General features: G+C 34.4%; 2 protein-coding genes across 2 annotated transcripts in view; one reads left to right on the top strand and one right to left on the bottom strand.

Annotated features, from left to right (window-relative positions):
• The window catches only part of LOC139121838 (chondroitin sulfate synthase 3-like), a 28,999-nt gene extending 12,383 nt beyond the window's left edge, over positions 1 to 16,616 (bottom strand). Inside the window, exon 1 of the mRNA XM_070687053.1 lies at positions 16,497 to 16,616. The gene's annotated coding sequence lies outside the window, so the exon portion shown is untranslated. The remainder of the gene's footprint in view (positions 1 to 16,496) is intronic.
• On the top strand, positions 903 to 17,884 carry LOC139121839 (chondroitin sulfate synthase 3-like). Its single transcript, XM_070687056.1, has 5 exons — positions 903 to 1,068; positions 13,148 to 13,675; positions 14,989 to 15,165; positions 15,767 to 15,957; positions 16,517 to 17,884. Exons 2-5 carry the CDS (start codon positions 13,183 to 13,185, stop codon positions 17,720 to 17,722), a joined length of 2,067 nt encoding a protein of 688 aa, XP_070543157.1. The 5' UTR covers positions 903 to 1,068; positions 13,148 to 13,182; the 3' UTR covers positions 17,723 to 17,884.
• The last annotated feature ends 837 nt before the right edge of the window (positions 17,885 to 18,721 follow it).

Here is an 18,721-nt window from a genome sequence, read left to right as displayed (position 1 = left end):
GTATGCAAAACGGTAAGTAGTAGAAACCTCCATTGATTATTTGTCATCATTCTTTCAAATGCCCGTGGAATATTTTTCACATATTTTAAATAAATTAATGCCAGTTACCATCGATCAAATCGCTGATGGCGTTCACAATTACGTTAAATACTTCCATTCTCTTTCACAGACTTTGAAAAGACAATACGGTATACACACAATAAATCAGCCAACACATGCAAATATCATTGTTGCATAAATTTCATGCATCAGGCATTATTGAAAAGCTTCTTTCCGGATCATAAATTGTGTACGCCACTGCCAGTATTTTATTTCTACATCCAGGAAACTGCAATAATCAATTTTTTTTCCAGAACTAAAGAATTATTACACAGCCATCCGAGTAAAAAAGACATGATTTTGAATTTCTGTTTATTTCCTGAGATTTTGAACATCAATAGATTCCATGATAGTATCTTTTTTAACTTGACAGATTGCAATTCATGTATTATATCTGTATAAGCTGTCGGAATTATTGATTTCAAAATAATGACTTCATTTTCCTGATCTAGAGCAGACAGCACCAGTGTGTCTGACATGTGTCTGTTTTAAACATCTTGAGATCTAGTCAACCATGAATCAATCATATCCGATGACGAGATGATTTAATTACTTTTGGAACAAAGAAACATGAACAGTATACACAAATGCATTTTTCCCGATCACTGCTGTACAGCTCAGCCTTACAATATATTCCGCAAACTGAATATTTATGTGTTTCAACAAGGTATATCATATCAACTGCTACACGTATTTTCACTTGATGGTGATGTAGGCAATTAGGCTATTTGAATCGGTTCATTTATCACGATTCCTTTTAATGCATTATGGATGTTCCTGTCCATGCATTATAAATTTCTCACAGTTGTACACATTGAATGCAAACGGACCTGCCCACACACAAGCAATTCCGCTGACCAATTCATGTTGCAACATAAGATCCGTTGACCCTGAATGCATGCTAGCTACTCTCGCAACATGAATGTTCAACGATGTAACAATGTAAAACATTAATCATACACAGAATTGGTGAGTAATTTTTTTTCCTTCTTGGTTGCATTCATTCCTTTATTTGTATATTTTATCATCCCCTAATCTCTTCCATTTGTCCAGGTTCTATCTGACAATAATTGTCATGTCAAATTTATGAAGCAGCTAGAGTACTGAGTGGAAAGATAAGGCCCAGTTTTATCTCAGTTTCTTTCAGGATGACAACACATATATATATATATATATATAGTATATATATATATATATATATATATATATATATATATATATAATATATATATATATATATATTAAGTTTTAATGTATGCAATAAAGACTATAGCCTTGAAGTCGTGCGTGATGATCATAATGTTCCAGATATAAGTGGACAATATTGGATTGAGGTGTGATGATTCTGGTCTTTTAATTAGGGACCAACAGATTCTATTGATAAAATGCACTGCACTATCATAACCTCAAAGCTGGCTCTCATTGCAATTTTGGAATTTACCTTATTACCATATAACACACAAAATATGCAACATTTGGCAAATTTTTTTCTGAACTTTTTAATCTCTGTTGTCAATTGTATCTGTAAAAAACCCTCTCATAGAGTTATTTTAAAGTTAAAAGATAAAAGTAACAACATCTCTTCAAATGATATTGCACTGGTTTCCTTTTAAAGGACAATTAAGTTATCGCCTGGTAAGATCAAACCTGGATGTATCAGATACGCGGGAACCATGAACCTGAATGTCAATTGATATGATACAAACGCTGTGCCTGTTTGAATAGATACTTGACCTTTAAAAACTTCACACACCTGCTCCAATGTTGATATTCAACAAATGATCATTCACATATACACAATTATACAGTCCTACAGTTTCCATGTCACGCACATCTAGCTTCATTTGCATATGTAAATACTTTTGCCCCTTGTAAATTTCACTTCAAAGAGAATTTTTCCTTTCATCAAAACAGAGAACTTCAAAGATCTGAATTCTCAACAAAACACTGAGTGCGTTAATCTGTACTGAGAAAGTAACACGTACTCAACACTGTGCCGGCCCACTGGCGCTGTCAAGACAATTTCTCAAACGTCACCTAGTCTTTAATGATTTGATAAAATTTGCTTGTCATGGACCTGTGGGCTAATCAAATTGTAAATTGGCAGAGAAGATGTCTGATAGATTTCTAAATCCAATTGTAACGTGACCACACGCTTGAGATCTGTTCAGGCACTGCAGTGTATATATAAAGCTTTCATGGCGTCAGAATTGAAATATTTGACTGTTTGCGGTTGGATTTCAGATGTATCATCAAGAGTGCCGCAAGGTAAATATGGTGATTTTGATTCCAGCCAATGAATAGAGCCATCAGATCCTCATCAACAATCCTGACGTCAGTCTCTTGGCTGTCAGTGTTAGCATAAACATTTCATATCCATAACACTGGTATAGAATTCACAGATAAAACTGCTGACCGAAGATATTTCTATTTCCATATCACTTGATTTATCTGTCTTTTAAACGAAAATAAATCCATGGGAAAAAATGACTGGAATCAAATACCATGTTTTTGCCATCCAACAGGGAAAAGATGGTGACAGCTGAATGTAGAGGGTGAATTGCAACGGTGACATTTTTTTTGTATAAGAGCAACCTCGTGTACTTCCTCTCTTGTAGTTAACAGAAACTGCAGACAAAACACCTTCTACATCAGAGTGACCTTTGACATTTGAAGTAGACTACAGCATTTTATCAAAGATTTCAATCTTAAAATGGGATCAGCTCAGCAAATATATTCATCACTTGTGTTAGGGATCGCTTGGTTTCTTTTATGGTCAATTATTGGAAAGGGCTGACATTACACTGAGCCAATGGCTATTAAATCTTAGCATGATAAAAAATTTACAGTAAATCACGCCACACGTGCATGCAACCATCGGTTGCGACGACTACTAAAATAGTACTTGCATGGGGTGAAAATGTTATCCACAGAATTGTAAAGGATAAACTGTATGTGATATAGACCATTGGACATGATGGTCAATAATGTGGAAAAATTGTTGACTGGAAAATATTCATAAAATTCCCAACCTGAAGCTGACTTTGACCAGAAAATTACAAAATAAACTTGAAAAGTGAAAATGTGACATTCACGGAGTGGTTGGAAAATACGAAGCTCACTCAGTTTGAAACAATGAATCTTCACAAACAAAATCATTGGTATTGTAATCCTTACATATAATAATCTCATGCTAAAATTAATTGTGTGTGTCAAGTCATCAGTGAGGATATTAATGTATGTTAAAAGTTTTCACACTGACTGGATGTCTGTGCAATTTATCACAGCATACTTTGTTTACATACTTCCACACAATCTGCATGCCATTTCCACTATGTGATATTCAAGTGACAACAATTATGCTAATGAGCTCAGCAAACACTTTATAGTAGAAAATAAGATTCAGCGAAATTTATCAATAGTGTTTCTTTCATGTGAAGTTTGTTGCTTTGTGAATGCATTTATGCCATTTCTGATTGTGAACTTTGAAATCTTGTCAAAAAAAAACAAAGTATTCATCTAAAATATTATGAGGAATCTTATGAAGTATTTCAAATGTAGCAATATTTTTAATCTTCAATGGATAAGACATGGATTCTAAGACGACTTACAGTAATTAAGTCGCACTGAGATTGACATTTCCTCGTACACTTTTCAAATCAAGATCATGACAAGAATTTTTTTTATTTCTTTACTTACTTATACCTACTACTCACTAACTCAGTCACTCATTTCACTAACTCACTCACTTACTTTTTTGTACTTGCTTAATCAGGAAATCCAAGTATGGGTACAAGCACTTGAAAGGGGATAAACACAACATGATAGGAAAAAAAGAAAGAAGGGATTACATAAAAGGCCGAAATAGATCTTCAGCTTTTAATCACAATACTAAGAAAAGAATGGTGATTTGATTAAAAGTATTCATATATAAAATTATCGGTAAAAATTTCAAATGATCAAGACGACCATTTGGTACTTAAATAGTGCCTGAAGCTTCTATTTAAAGAGCCTGATAGTGATTAATTAGTTCCATTTACCATCACAGTTTGCAGGCCACTCAAGCTCATTAACTGTGTTTTTTTCTTTCAAGTATACTGTGTAAAGCCAAGCTATAATAATAAAACATCAGAATTTGTGAATTCTTTATTACAAACTAATAATATATATATTATACACAGCAATTAAAAGTGAATATAATTCCTTTGCAAATCCTGCATAATGATTGCTTTTTTGTATCTGAATAGATTTGTACAGCGGCGCACAATCTACTCACTGAAACAGTCTATGAGCTCCGAATCAATTTAGAAATGCCATTAATGGAGTCTACATCTCGTAAATGAACATCATGCCAGCACTGAGAATTACGTATCCATTGAAAAACTGATCATAGATTGTTATTTTGCATTAGCAAGGTGTTTTTATATCACATACCATTGAAAACTTATTCTTTACATGTATTTCTCCACCTTTTATATATATACAACACTGCAACAGATTCTATGGTCATTTACAGGCATTCAAAGACCTCATAAAGACTTTGAATAATGTATTCTGAACCCATCAGAGAAGAAAAAAAAAATTCTGAATTAAGCCATTAAATTTTTATGGGATAACATTCCTTGACAAGTTTTCATCTTTGTAATTACACTAAGGATGAGGACTTGTTTCGCAAATGGGAATGACCCCAGGGAATATCCTCTTTGACTTTTACCGATGTGTTGGAAAATAAATCATTCTGGAAAGACAAGAAATGGTAGAATAATCTAGCTGAGACTACATTTATCAACGCTGAGTGACTACTTCAATAAAAATGTTGTAGTGTTTGAAAAGCTTCAAGATCTAAGTCTTTGCAAATTAATTAATTTGGTTTTAACAGTATACCCTCTTTTTCTCCATATATATATATATATATATATATATATATATATATATATATATATATACACACACAAAATTTACTCAGTTATCATTAGAAATTTTGAGTAGACAGAGCAGTTCGATAGAAACTTTGAAATACATGTTGAGTGACGTTGAGCATTATTATGTGCTTTCAATTTCATTTTTGTCATAAAAAAGGAAATTAGCATCAAGCAAATTCTAATAGTAACCATGATAACATTTACCGAAAGGTATATACAAATGACATTTCAAAGTTAATTAAAATTTGTTTCTGAATATGAACTGAATATCATTTGGGAACTGACATTATCACAATCACCAGAGAGGATTCCCGGGGGTTAAAGTTTGTGCATTCTAACTGTGTAATCACTGAGCTGTTTACTTAAATACCTTGGTTAATTTCTTCTCATTATTCTCAGAACAAACTGACATTTAAAAGTGACTTCCAGTTCCACCCATGAGACAAATGCATCAGCTATTAACCATGCCGTGTACAATACAACCTTGATCGATATTGCCATGAATACTGCATTGGCTACAAAACTTGACAAATATTTGATTTATGCCTATCGCTTCTCCCATTAAACATTTCCTTGGAGCAGCATTCAAATGTGCATTAATCACATTTTACGGGTCTGTATGGGCAGTGACTTGCTCCGAAGAAACCCCAAATTGAATTGCATCAGACATGAAATGATTGCACCATCAAAATAAATTGTGGATGCTCCAATAACTGTGCATGGCTGAATTATTTGACAAAAATACTTGACTAAATTTTTGAATTATTTTACCCATGTATATATATATATATATATATATATATATATATATATTTAAAAACTATCTACTGTTGATTGACCAATCAGAGTGCTCAATTCAGGGTGTTTTATCTGCTCATAAAGCCTTGGTCACCAAATTCAAGAAACGAATGACAGCACCGTAGTAAAGTACTGTCCAATCAAAAGTGAACATGTCATATTCTGTAGACATCTGGTACGTTTTAATATTCAAATTTGGTAACACAGCGGAAACCAGCTGCAACACAAAATCTGCTGTGCCCTAGGGCATTTATATAATGTGTCCAAGGGCATTTATAGGATGTTCCATTATATTGGAAGGCTATTTCACAAATAAAAGTTTTAATTCATATCCTAAACATGTTACATTGACAAAGGGGACGGTTGACGTAAACACATTGAAACGAAAATATATCAGTTAGGGGCGATAGTTTTTAAGTCGGATAAAACCCTCGTACTCGGGCTCTTCTGGTATATAAAGTCCAACCCTAGATAAAATGTCTCGGCCTGCGGCCTCGACATTTTATCGATGGGTTGGACTTTATATACCAGAAGAGCCCTCGTACTCGGGCTTTATCCTATACATATATATATATATATATATATATATAATATATATATATATATATATATATATTTATTTATATATACACACACACACACACACACATACACAGATAGATGGAAGAGTATACATGAATATCACAAAGTAATATCAACTTACTCTTTACATGAGAAAAATAGTATCCCTCCCTTTAGAGTAAACTCAATCCCAAAGACATATCTGACATATCTTGTCAAATTCCTTCAATTTTTTAATACCTGGTATGATGCAACCTAACTTTTGTTGCAGTTATGGAGACCTTATAGATATTTGTAACCTGATGGGAGACATTCACTGAACACCAGGTGCACATCCCTTGGCTATTATAGGAGTAAACTTATTGCCCCTTGACTATTAAAATAACAGCAACAGTATAGTAATCTCTTGCTGCCCTAAGATTATTTCCACTGTAGATTTTCAAACTAGAGATATTGTTGAAATCTTGAGTGGCTTTTGCATCACTGGTGTAGTCTGTACTGAAACCTGTTCAGAAAATTTAATTTTCACCCTTTTGATTCTGTGAAAATTGGCAGAAAATATTTTTTTGATGGGGTAATACTGAGAATGGTGACCCATTTGAATTTCAAATATGAGGAAAATCTGAGGTAATAGATATGTTTTTCTGATCCAGAAATGTGCAACAAAAACTTTATTTTCATCCTTGATCAATGAACTTAGATTAAAGTTTCCTTTTGTGGAGTGACCATGATTTCCCTGAGAAGAGTATGGGCAAAAGTTTGAAACTTTTCCTTCTGAGAAGCACATGTCGTTGTCAATTGATATATCTACAACCCAGTGATGAGTTATAATGTTATTGGAAACCATGTATCACAATAAAACCTGCAAATCACAATCTTTTCGAACACAAAGCTGATCTCCCAATTACATCTAATAGTTCTCAAATGTCTATAATCTTCATGACATTTACAGCGTTGGTTCGGATTTCATTCTTTAAGCTGAAACATCCTACGCATGTCACGACTCACTGTTTCCATGGTGAGGATCATCTCCATCTGTCAACTTTTGACATTATGAAACATTTTTGACATTATGAAACATTTTTGACATTATGAAACATGTGATCGTCAAGCTTACCATTTGGCTAAACTTAATATTTGAACAGAAATTGATGTTTTTACATCATTATTGATCAGATGAATTTACAAATATACAATGTAACCAATAACGAGGGCGGACCATTTGATGTGATGGGGAGGCGGGGGGGGGGGGGGGGGGGGGGGGAGGGGGGCTTGAGATCAATTGTTTGCAGTGATTTTGTCTGCACCTCATCAGAATCTTAATTCTTATCCCCAAAATGCTTAGATCATTTTTTCAACATCTAACCATTATCTTTTTTCCTTTCATCTTGTTCTTCCTGGCCAACTAGGGTTGAATTCTCTACAATGATGTCCACTGTGAATTTTATTTCGACAACTGCATACTATGATATTTAATGGTCAATCCCTCATGAGTGAATAATGGAAAACAGTAATATTGGCAGTAATTTGTATCAGTAACTTTCTCAGAACACGACAATTATTTCTCTGCAGATTTTGACTTCAATACAGAGCATGACAAATATATCTTGTGATTATCTTTTTCATTTACCATTTCATTCAAAGTTTGTGTAGCATCTGTTGCATAATCCCTTCTCATGATGTTATGAAACTCGCCATAAATTGTAGAGAATGATATAAATTTTGTGTAATTCACACCATATTTTAGTATGATTTACAGACATGTGTTCAGCATGAAAAAAACATTTGTCTTAACAGTTGTAAAAACCACACACAGATGATGCATATTATTCTTTTGTTGCATTGAAATGTACCAATTTATTGCCGTCAGCTATAGTGCTCACCATGTTATGTGGGTCTAAAATGCTTGTTAAGCTAAAGGAGTATATTATGAAGCAATATTTACTTCAAAATACCAAAATACATACATCGATACATACATACATACATACATACATACATACATACATACATACATACATACATACAATATTATTGAAAGTCATTAATGTTATTACCAATCTTAATTTTATATTTTCATAAAAATTTTGAACATTAGCCTAAATCGATGTTGAATCTGAAATCATTCATTTCAGTTTACATATGACTGCATTCTGACAACTGGAATTAGTTTTCATAATTCAACTTCAGCTTTGATAATTGGTCGTTGATAAAAACTAATAAAAATAATTATTACTATCTAAAGAATGTTCAGTTTAGTATTGGAAATAGTAATTTAATATTACTGTATTAAATGTTATTAGGTAAAATGATTTTCATTACTATCAGTATTAAAGTCAATACCTTTGTGTACTCAATAACATCAATATCACCAATTTATAATTATCATTTATTAATCTGCATCTTATGATAAGTCTTGAAACCAAGACAGATCATGTTTTAAGATTTCTTATCCAATTATGTTTACTTTTGGAATTGTCAACTGCTGAAAATGTACAACAAGCTGAAAGTGAAATGAAATATCGCTGATATTGCAATACACTGTCATCATGTGTTTTATACAAAGGATAATATTCCATCGATGACATTTGGGTAAAATTAGAATCACCATCGCTATCAGTGTCATGGCGTTTGTACTGAATAATATTAATAGTGCCTAAATGTTTAATATCTTTTTTCACTCATGTTTTTGGAACAATCTATACGTCATACCTGTAACTCAAAATTTCTCACTCAGTTTCGGTTACATGTCTGTTCAAAGTACCAGCAGTCTGACTTGTACAGCACATCTACAGTGTGAAATGAAATATCACTGGTGTTACATCACTCTGTGGCAATATATTTCAAAGGATTATACCATACACATCACTGTACAATTGATCTTACAGATACGAGACTGCCAGTCCAGTATTTATGCTTGACTAAACAAAAAAGTGAGATATCTCACGTTTTCCTTCATGGATAACTGCATCGAATCAACCAGCCGTGTGTTTTCTCCCCATATACAACATGCTGTTTAACGGACCATGTCAAGCTCATTTTCCTAAAAATTCAATTTCCTTCGAGTTTACAGGCAGCTACTCTTTTTAGGTCAACTGAGGTCAACCAATGTGATCACAGCTTACAAATGAGGTGATGCTGGGGTCGGAAAGAGGGATTAAATTATTCCAAAGTAGAAAATCTGTAAACCAAGGTTGTTAACTTTGCTGGTCTCTAATTAACGCTGTTCTTGGGTTCTCATGGCATGCCAATGCATTATGGGATAGATTCTGTATTTCTTTATCTTTCCAGAGAATAACATTTCCATGGAAAATTAAGCTGCAAATGCCATCTACGCCAATGTTGACCCTTAATTTTGACGACAAGGCTTACAGACGGGTCTAAAATAATATGATGCATGTTGAAATAGTTTGAAGATTAAGACTCTCTGATGTATGGCAGCTGGTGCACACAGGAAGTTTCTGCCAATGGATTTTAAACTTGCACACTGAGAATTTATGGTACAGTACAGTGTTTAAAATCTATCTAATTCTTTATACTGCTGATTTTATTGACTTTCAGTCAAAAAGAAAATGAACTGATAACCTAACTTTTGATTTAAAATCCTGTCCTCTTCATTGCACTATGGTCCGTACTGTGACAATTAGTTATATAACAATATTCTACATGCTCATAGACAAAATATTTCAATTTCTGAGATATCAATTATAACTTAACTGAACCATTTCAATTAGATTATTCCCGACAGAGTCATTCCGGAGGATGGAAAACATTCCGTGTGTAAATCACTGCCTGCACTCCCACTTACACTTCCTCTGACTACGGAACATGTATTGAAGATTTATTTCACGATGTCTTTGAAACTAGAAACAGGTTTGCGGGACTCCTGTGGCAATGTAATTACCTGGCAGTAATTTGATTTTACACTGTACATGTCCACTTTGAACATTTCTAAAGAAAAAAAAAGCAAGGGACTGACACAAATTGTGTGGAATATTGATGAACTGAAAAACAGGATATTAACCAAATTTTTGAAGTTTATTGAGTTCCTGCAATGATGCTGAAAATAGTAATTTACACTATAAATTGATGTATGCATGTTGTTATTCTCCATGCGAAATCTTTTTCTGAAGTTCAATTATTTTAAAAGTACTTTTCATGAAAAAAAAAAGAAAATGCTATATTTTAATGTACAAAGTGTGAAAGACCAGCTGAAATTTTGTAATCATCGTTGTCAACAAAGCAAAAGTTGGATTTTTGCAGGAATTAAAGGGACAATACCTGTACCATTTAATGTAGTTTTTAATTATCTGTGTTTCAGAAAACAACTATTAATTCTTCTTCTTCTTCTTCTTCTTCTTCTTCTTCTTCAAGAACGTTGAAATATTAAGTATTAACTAAGCAAACACATTAATGTATTGTGCACAATTACAATGACAAATGAATTCTGATCCAGACTAAATTTGGATGTCAACAATAACACTGAGCACATACAAACATAAAAGCTGTGTTGACAAGCAAGGAGCAACAACCTGTATGTTCAAACAGAACATGAATGATGGACAATAAATCAAAGATATAACTGATAGGGCTTTAAGGGAAATATGTTTAACTTTTAAATGACAAATTTGATTTGCAATTTTCTACTTATAATTGAAAAAAAATGAAAAAACTTTACTCAGAAATAGTCGATACTCATCAGTTGTTCTGTGATCACCATGATGATATTCATCATCACCATGATGATATACATTATAAATATCATCACCATGATGATATTTATAATGTATATCATCACCATGATGATATTTATAATGTATATCATCACCATGATGATATTTATAATGTATATCATCACCATGATGATATTTATAATGTATATCATCACCATGATGATATACATTATAAATATCATCACCATAATGATGTTTATAATGTATATCATCACCATGATGATATTTAAAATGTATATCATCACCATGATGATATTCATCATCACCATGATGATATACATTATAAATATCATCACTAATGATGTTTATAATGTATATCATCACCATGATGATATTTAAAATGTATATCATCACCATGATGATATTTATAATTTATCATATACCCATGACCGTATCAGTGTCTCCTCTGACGCGTCATGACGTGGCACGTTATACGTCATCAATTGTTGTTTATTTCCGATTTTGATGTTATGATGTTCATCTTGCATTTAACGATCAAATCCATCTTTCACTTCAATCAAAATTTACCGATATAAAACGAAACATATTACTAGTACATATGAATTTAACGTCCCTTTATTTCAGATCTAAAGAGAGTTACAGGACAGGTTGTTGTAGAAAATTAAAAGTTGATGTTTACAATCTGTTGTATTTCGCGCTACTTCGTCGTTCCTGTTCACGTCAGCCAATTTCAGCAAGAGTTATTAAAGTGAATTCAAACTTACAATATTGTCCGTGTAATAATTATTCACCAGAACACCGGGACAGTGACCAGAATAAGTAAACTGGCTCCATTCCTTTTCTGAACTGCGGTAAATTGCGCTGAAATAATCCTGTTTAGACACGATGCGATCGACGATGCGATCGACGACTTGATCAGCTGTTGTAAACAAACATGTATCAATGCGCTCAGACCAGCGGCAGAAATAAAAAACATAGTCCCTTCGAAAGACTGACAAAAACTAATAAAATTTCTTTATTTTTAATTACCTTTTACATAAATTTACGGTCATGGGCATATGATAAATCGGTTATCCATGATATCAGCGCTTGGTTGGGATGTATTGCCACTCGTGAGGGTGCGCGCCGCATCACACTCGTCTTCGGCTCGTGTGATGCGGCTCGCACCCTCACTCGTGGCAATACGTCCCAACCAAGCGCTGATATCGTGGGATAACCTCATAGTATATCATCACCATGATGATATTTATAATGTATATCATCACCATGATGATATTTATAATGTATATCATCACCATGATGATATTTATAATGTATATCATCACCATGATGATATTTATAATGTATATCATCACCATGATGATATTCATAGCGAATATCACCACCATGGTGATACTCATAATGTATATCATCACCATGGTGATACTCATAATGTATCATCACCATGGTGATACTCATAATGTATATCATTACCATAATGATATTCAAAATGTATATTATCACCATGGTGATATTCATAATGTATATCATCACCATGACGATATTCATAATGTTTATTTGCATGTGATCATAGTTTGGCAGCTACATCAAATGTTGTACTGTGACACCAGAATGTAAATCAAGATTCAGTGCCTGAATCATTAAAAGGACAGTGACTTGATGACGTCAGAGTTCCACCATTTTAGACTTGTTGGAAATTCACCTTTACAGGGAATGGTGAAAATGGTACTTTGATGCCATTACTGTTTTGAAAGAAACCCATAAAAATTATATGTCAAAGGAAACGACCATAAAGCAGGTGCAATAGGGACAGGTGCATGAAAAATAAAATAGTCAGAATTTCTTTACTTTAAATGTGCTTATGTTGCTACTATATAAAAACCTACAAGGGCAATCCGGGTATAATATTTTGTGGGAACCAACCGACAGGAAAGTATTACTTCGATGTGGAATATTTGTATCAATTATGAATTGGCAAAGCAGCAAAATAAATTGTTATTAATTAATGTGTAAAGTGTTTGGCCTAAATTTCTTCCTCACAGATCTCACATGGCTGTATTCTTTCACTCATAGAATTCTGTAAGATGAAGTCTTGAATTGCGACCAAAATGAGGATGGTTACAGTCAAGATGGGGTCTTGTTTGCCAATTCTTTCCGGATTTTGCCTGGGAATCCTAATCTCAGCTTCACTAATTCTCTTCGCGACGCCTCAGAGCAAACGAATCCAGCCACAGGCTTTCTTGCAGAGGACTGAAACTGAGTTCAGCTCCAATGCATGGACAAACAACAGAAACTTAAAGAACGATGTCTCGGCCGCAGCTGCTGATCCAAAGCCACACGGCAGCCCTGATCAACCAAACGTTATCAGTTTCCGAGTCGCTGAAGGCAGACAACCCAAAAGCGTTCCACGATTGGCTTCTGATGAGTTATCTGTGCGTAAATTACTCTATGCAGTGGTAATCTTACCTGATTTAGAGATTAGTGGCTGGAGTAAAGCTATTAGAGATACTTGGGGACAACACTCGGAGGACTACGCTCTGTTCATTAGCACAGACGCTGACAGCCAGCCAGATAGAGAATTGCCAGTGATAAGGCTGCCCGGTGAGTTAATTGTTTTGACAAAATGTGATGCTTTGAATTGCTATTGCTGATGACGACTCTTTAGATCCATGCTATCTTTACTCTGTACTGAGCTAGCTCTCACAGATAAGAATTGTTACAGGTATATTTCTCAGCTAATCAATTTTTTAAAGTTGCTATCTGTTCAAATTACATCTATTTATTTTGTTTCATCTGGGAAATTATCTATGTTGTTCTGGTCACTGGAACATATTGAATTATCAATCATCAGAGCTCTATACTCACACCTTGCATATATACACAACATTTCAATACGCTGATGACATTATTTCTTGTATATACCACACGTTATGTGGTAAAAACATTTTTTGTTGACACTACAAGTAGGGAGGTAGTAGAGATCTGACGACTGACAACTTTAGCATGTATCAGTGAGCAGAACGACAGACTTGCCGACATGAGACAAAAATAGCCAAACTAATGTCAAAGACAGGAACTTTGTCTCTATCAAAACTAAATTTCATTTTCCTGTAATAATAATATTATCACAATATCACAACTCTAAAGGAAGTATTTGATCCATGGATACAGATTATGTTTTTTCTTAATGCCATCAGATTAATATAACTATTTCCTGTCAAATTTTTCCACTGATTATTTTAAGTTCTTGTAAAAATCTTAAAGTCTGAGTGAATACTGTAATTTTTTTTTGATCAAATATCCCTATCATAGAGTGCTGTTGACCACTTAAATATAGCCCTTCCTATTAAAGTGATTTGTTTAAGGATTTAACCATGTGAACAATAAATGTGACAAAAATAACATTCTGCTGATATAGAATTTCTAAAAATATTGGATGCACACTGAATTGACTGAAAAATGACAGTTTTATGGTGAAAGTGTGTATGTTTCCTACAGTGTACATTTCATTTTGAATTTAGCTCTTTGCATCTCCTATTTGTGTTGAGGTTGAATGAATATGTATATTGCTCTGTGCAATGGTTCATTGTATATCAAAGTTAAACATTTATCTTGTCTGATGAATTGAACAGATATTTGGTCAATTTGCGGCATTGCTTGCATAAAAAAATATCATCACAAAGTGAACTAAAAATTCTTATGTTTTGTTCATATTTGATTAAAAAACGTATTGATTCTTCAACTGTGTAATAATATTTGCAAAATGAATGCTGGGCTGTGGAATAAACAACACAGTGTATTCTTGTGACAACTGATATCTCTTTCACTTCAAACATCACCCCAGGCGCTATTTATGGGGACATGAATGAGCTTTAGTCTCATACCACTGATCTTCTTCATCACTCTATCGACAGATTCCACTGATAAGGAAGAGACAGGCAAGCTACTTTACTCACTGAAGCACACATGTTACCATAACATTGATTCCTATAGTTGGTTTCTGATATTACCCAAGCACAATGTGTACGTGGACCTTGAGTCAATGGAGACATTTCTTCTGCAGTTCAATAATTCTCAGGTTGTTTACATGGGTAAGATTGACTTCAATCAGTTATAATAGTGTGTCAACTTTTAGGGAATAGCCGTGTGAATGAAGCTACAGTTATAAAACAAAGTTTCATTACATTTTCTGAAAGTTCAGATTTTTATCCTGAGACAGCTAGCTTTTTGACAAATAATTCTGTCTCTGAATGCATGACACGTTTAACTGTCATTGGCTTTTCTGTAAAATCAGTGGCTTTAATGTACCTGGATTTGTCATTCAACTGTTATATCAGTCTTGTGTTTTGCCCTTCTCCATCATAATAAGCACCTCTCGGCAGTTTCATTGAATTTTTCCTCACTACCATACTCTCTTCTTTTTTCAATTACAGTAATCTATCAAAACAACGACCCTTTACTATCTCGTTGCAAAGCACTTTAACTTTTACAATATGAATACTTCACTGATTTGCTTTGAGATGTTCTATTACGATTCCTTTCACATCAAAGCTCTAAATCTACTTCTATTTCAAAATGTTATCAGTAGACGAATAATTGTGTGGTCCAAATACGGGCATGCCTAGTCTCCTTTGGACTGTGAGGGCAGTATTCATAACAACTTATTTTAGTTAACATGTCTGATAACTTAAGGGTCACCAGATGAAAGTGAGACGTACTGCCAAGATGGTGCTGGACTGATTTTCAGCAGGAAAGCATTGCAACTGATCTGTCCATACTTGGAGGAATGTTTTCAACAAAGCAAGCTACAAGGTCACGGTGATATGATTCTAGGTCAATGTGTTCAAAGCCACGCCAATGTGCACTGTACACAATCCACACAGGTATTAACGATTATAATATCATCATTGTTCAAGATATATACTTTATCAAACTCACAGAAAATGAAATGATTAATATGCATGCTCAAGCCATCCACTGTTACTCCCGGCATGGTCATTCTCTGTATATTAAATATACATATCCCTGTAAATTTTCCTTGTTATTACTAAAATTGACACATTCTACATGTACCCTACTTCAGATATCTGTCATTAATATTATTGCCTATATCATCTGTTTTCAATGATTTTACAAGTTGCCTGAAGATTCCTAAACTAACACTTCATCCATGAGTGACATTGAATACCATGATCACTTGCAATTTAAATGGTAGAGCTGTTGTCAACAATCATTCCTGGGAATGCGTTTTACAACCACCTGTTGATTCTCTGTCAGAATCATAGATACAAAAATGAACATATGAACATGCACTCATGTACATATAGTGTGCACATTGCCAAAGAATGCCTGTGGTACCTGCTACATAATGATGTTTACCTGTAAAGGGGTTTTTGTGTTCTGTATCTATGACCTTTCTCACCTGATATTCTTATACTTCAGTTCCAGGGATATTATTATAACATCACGAATCATCTTGATGAGCTTGAACTTGCTGAGCAGTCAACTTTTCAGAATGCATTGTCTGTCCATCCGATCAGAGACATCCGGGAGATGTACAGAATTCATCTTCATAAAAGTGAGGTCAAGTTGGAGCTGGCGGAGAAGCAGAGCATGAAATTGGTTGAGTTGGTGGAGGCAATGGATTTGCTGATTGATGCAGAAATTGATTGGACTGAAACGGACATTACAAATACTGTTGGCTACGATGGACACTCGGCAGATACTTCAAGGTCAAATGATGTCTGGGAATACTTGGCGAGGGTGAAATTCAACTCTGGACTGTCACAAACAGACGTTATAATGGGACACACATCAGAACTTGAACTAAGTGACATCATCTCAGCTACTGTAACAAAACTAGAAATGTCAACTGCAGTGGTCGAAATGGATGTGTACAGAAGACTCAATTCTCACAGTTTGCAACATAGGGTCACCGTTTACCATGACAACGGTATTCATCATGTGGAATTCACGCAGCCGTTTGACAGAATCGTAGCACTTTCTGCCAGAACATTGCAGGCAGTCAAAATTAACTTTGTTGTTGGAATATCAGAAAATGATAGACACTTTAAGAATTTCAGTCATAATTTTGAAAAACCTAGTCTTCAAAGACAGGCCGTCAATTCGTCTCTGTCGGTTGTGCTATTCAAGAACGATGCCGGCGGAAAATCATCAAACAATGCGCAAGACTCTATGAAATTTTATGGGCATGAATATCCCAGTAGAATGCTGAAAGGAATTTACTTGGAGAACGAAAGCTACTCATTGTTCAGAACGTTACAGGTGATATGGAAAGAATTTAAACCTGAAGACTTGATCATCTTCATGACAACCGATGTCAGTTTCAATCAGGAATTCTTGGAGAACTGCCAGCTGACTGCCATATATGGTCATCAAGTATACAACCCAGTTCCATTTCAGTATTTCAAAACTGCAACGGGAAATGATCAGTTCGATGACAGCCTTGGACTGTGGGATTCAGCGAACAGAGACATTATTTGTGGGTACCATGGTGATATTTTTACAGCACCCGCGATGGACAGGTTTAATAATGATCATGACCAGTCGATGTCTCGTTTTCTTGAGTTGGTCAGCGTTGAAATCGTCAGATATCCTGATACAGGTGTCTGGTTGCCCTTTGGTTAACGCTGAACGCGAGAAGCTGAAATACATTGAAGGAAATCTCATAAATGACTCATCCAGAAAATGATATAGAATCAATCGAGACTTCTTTTCTGCATAAAATATGTAAATAATGCTTGTAGATATCTTCCGTGTAAAATAAAGTATGGGACTTAACTCACATCCACATTCTTTCATCCCAAAATTACTGTGTACAAGACTAACAAAACGACCAAGACAAGTGGTTTAAGCTAAAGACGGGGTGGTGAGGATATTTAAATAAAAAAGTGATCATGATCATGATACGCGTGATGATTTTCAGATACTTTTTATCGCATATAATGGTTTAATATGCGCCCATCACTTGAACAGCTCATTTTCAGCCTTAGCATCTTTGAAAGTTTGGCTTTCTGTTTCACAAACCGCTGAGAAAATCAAAAAGTACCGAGATAAAAGTGTGAACAATGCATAGGGTATTTTATTTGTTCACTGTATATCGATAATCGTCCCCAAATTAAGAAAATGGTTGGTGCATACGTCTTTCGTTGAAATGGTTAGACGACAGTCCCCGTGGTTGAACGATTTAAACCTGTTACTTGTCAAAGATAACAGTGATTCTTGTTCACATATTTACTCCGAGACTTTTCTTTCTATTGTGCCTGTATTTGTATTTAGAGAGTGGTACATGTATATATACACGGAAACAATGAACTTCACTGTTTCTTTGTTAATGAATCCATTGTATTCTTACAAGTAACGGAACATTTTTAATGGAGTCGTGGTATGTAAGTTATGCAAATTTGCCCTTGGGGCGGCGGTATCTCTTGATTAAATTCAAGGGGAGAATGACAAGATGTCAAAATGATTTTTATTTACAAGAGTTTTATCTTGGAACCGCTCTGTCCTTTGCAGACACCTATAATAAACTATTTCTTCCAGATCTCCTTGGCGTTATGAAGTGTTTCTGTACGGAAGTGAAAGTTTTAAAGTTTAATTCGTCACTAAACTTTTTTAGTTAATACG

Source organism: Ptychodera flava, chromosome 21 (genome assembly GCF_041260155.1).
Source record: "Ptychodera flava strain L36383 chromosome 21, AS_Pfla_20210202, whole genome shotgun sequence".
NCBI classification, from domain to species: domain Eukaryota; kingdom Metazoa; phylum Hemichordata; class Enteropneusta; family Ptychoderidae; genus Ptychodera; species Ptychodera flava.
Note: the sequence above shows the minus strand (reverse complement) of the source record. Positions and strands in the feature narration are given on the sequence as shown.

Bases quoted from the DNA above. Each gene is read 5' to 3' on its own strand.
- LOC139121839 (XM_070687056.1), top strand. From the start codon at position 13,183: ATGAGGATGGTTACAGTCAAGATGGGGTCTTGTTTGCCAATTCTTTCC. The intron at 13,676-14,988 runs GTGAGTTAATTG...CTCTATCGACAG, and splicing joins GCCAGTGATAAGGCTGCCCG to ATTCCACTGATAAGGAAGAG. The intron at 15,166-15,766 runs GTAAGATTGACT...TGATAACTTAAG, and splicing joins TTCTCAGGTTGTTTACATGG to GGTCACCAGATGAAAGTGAG.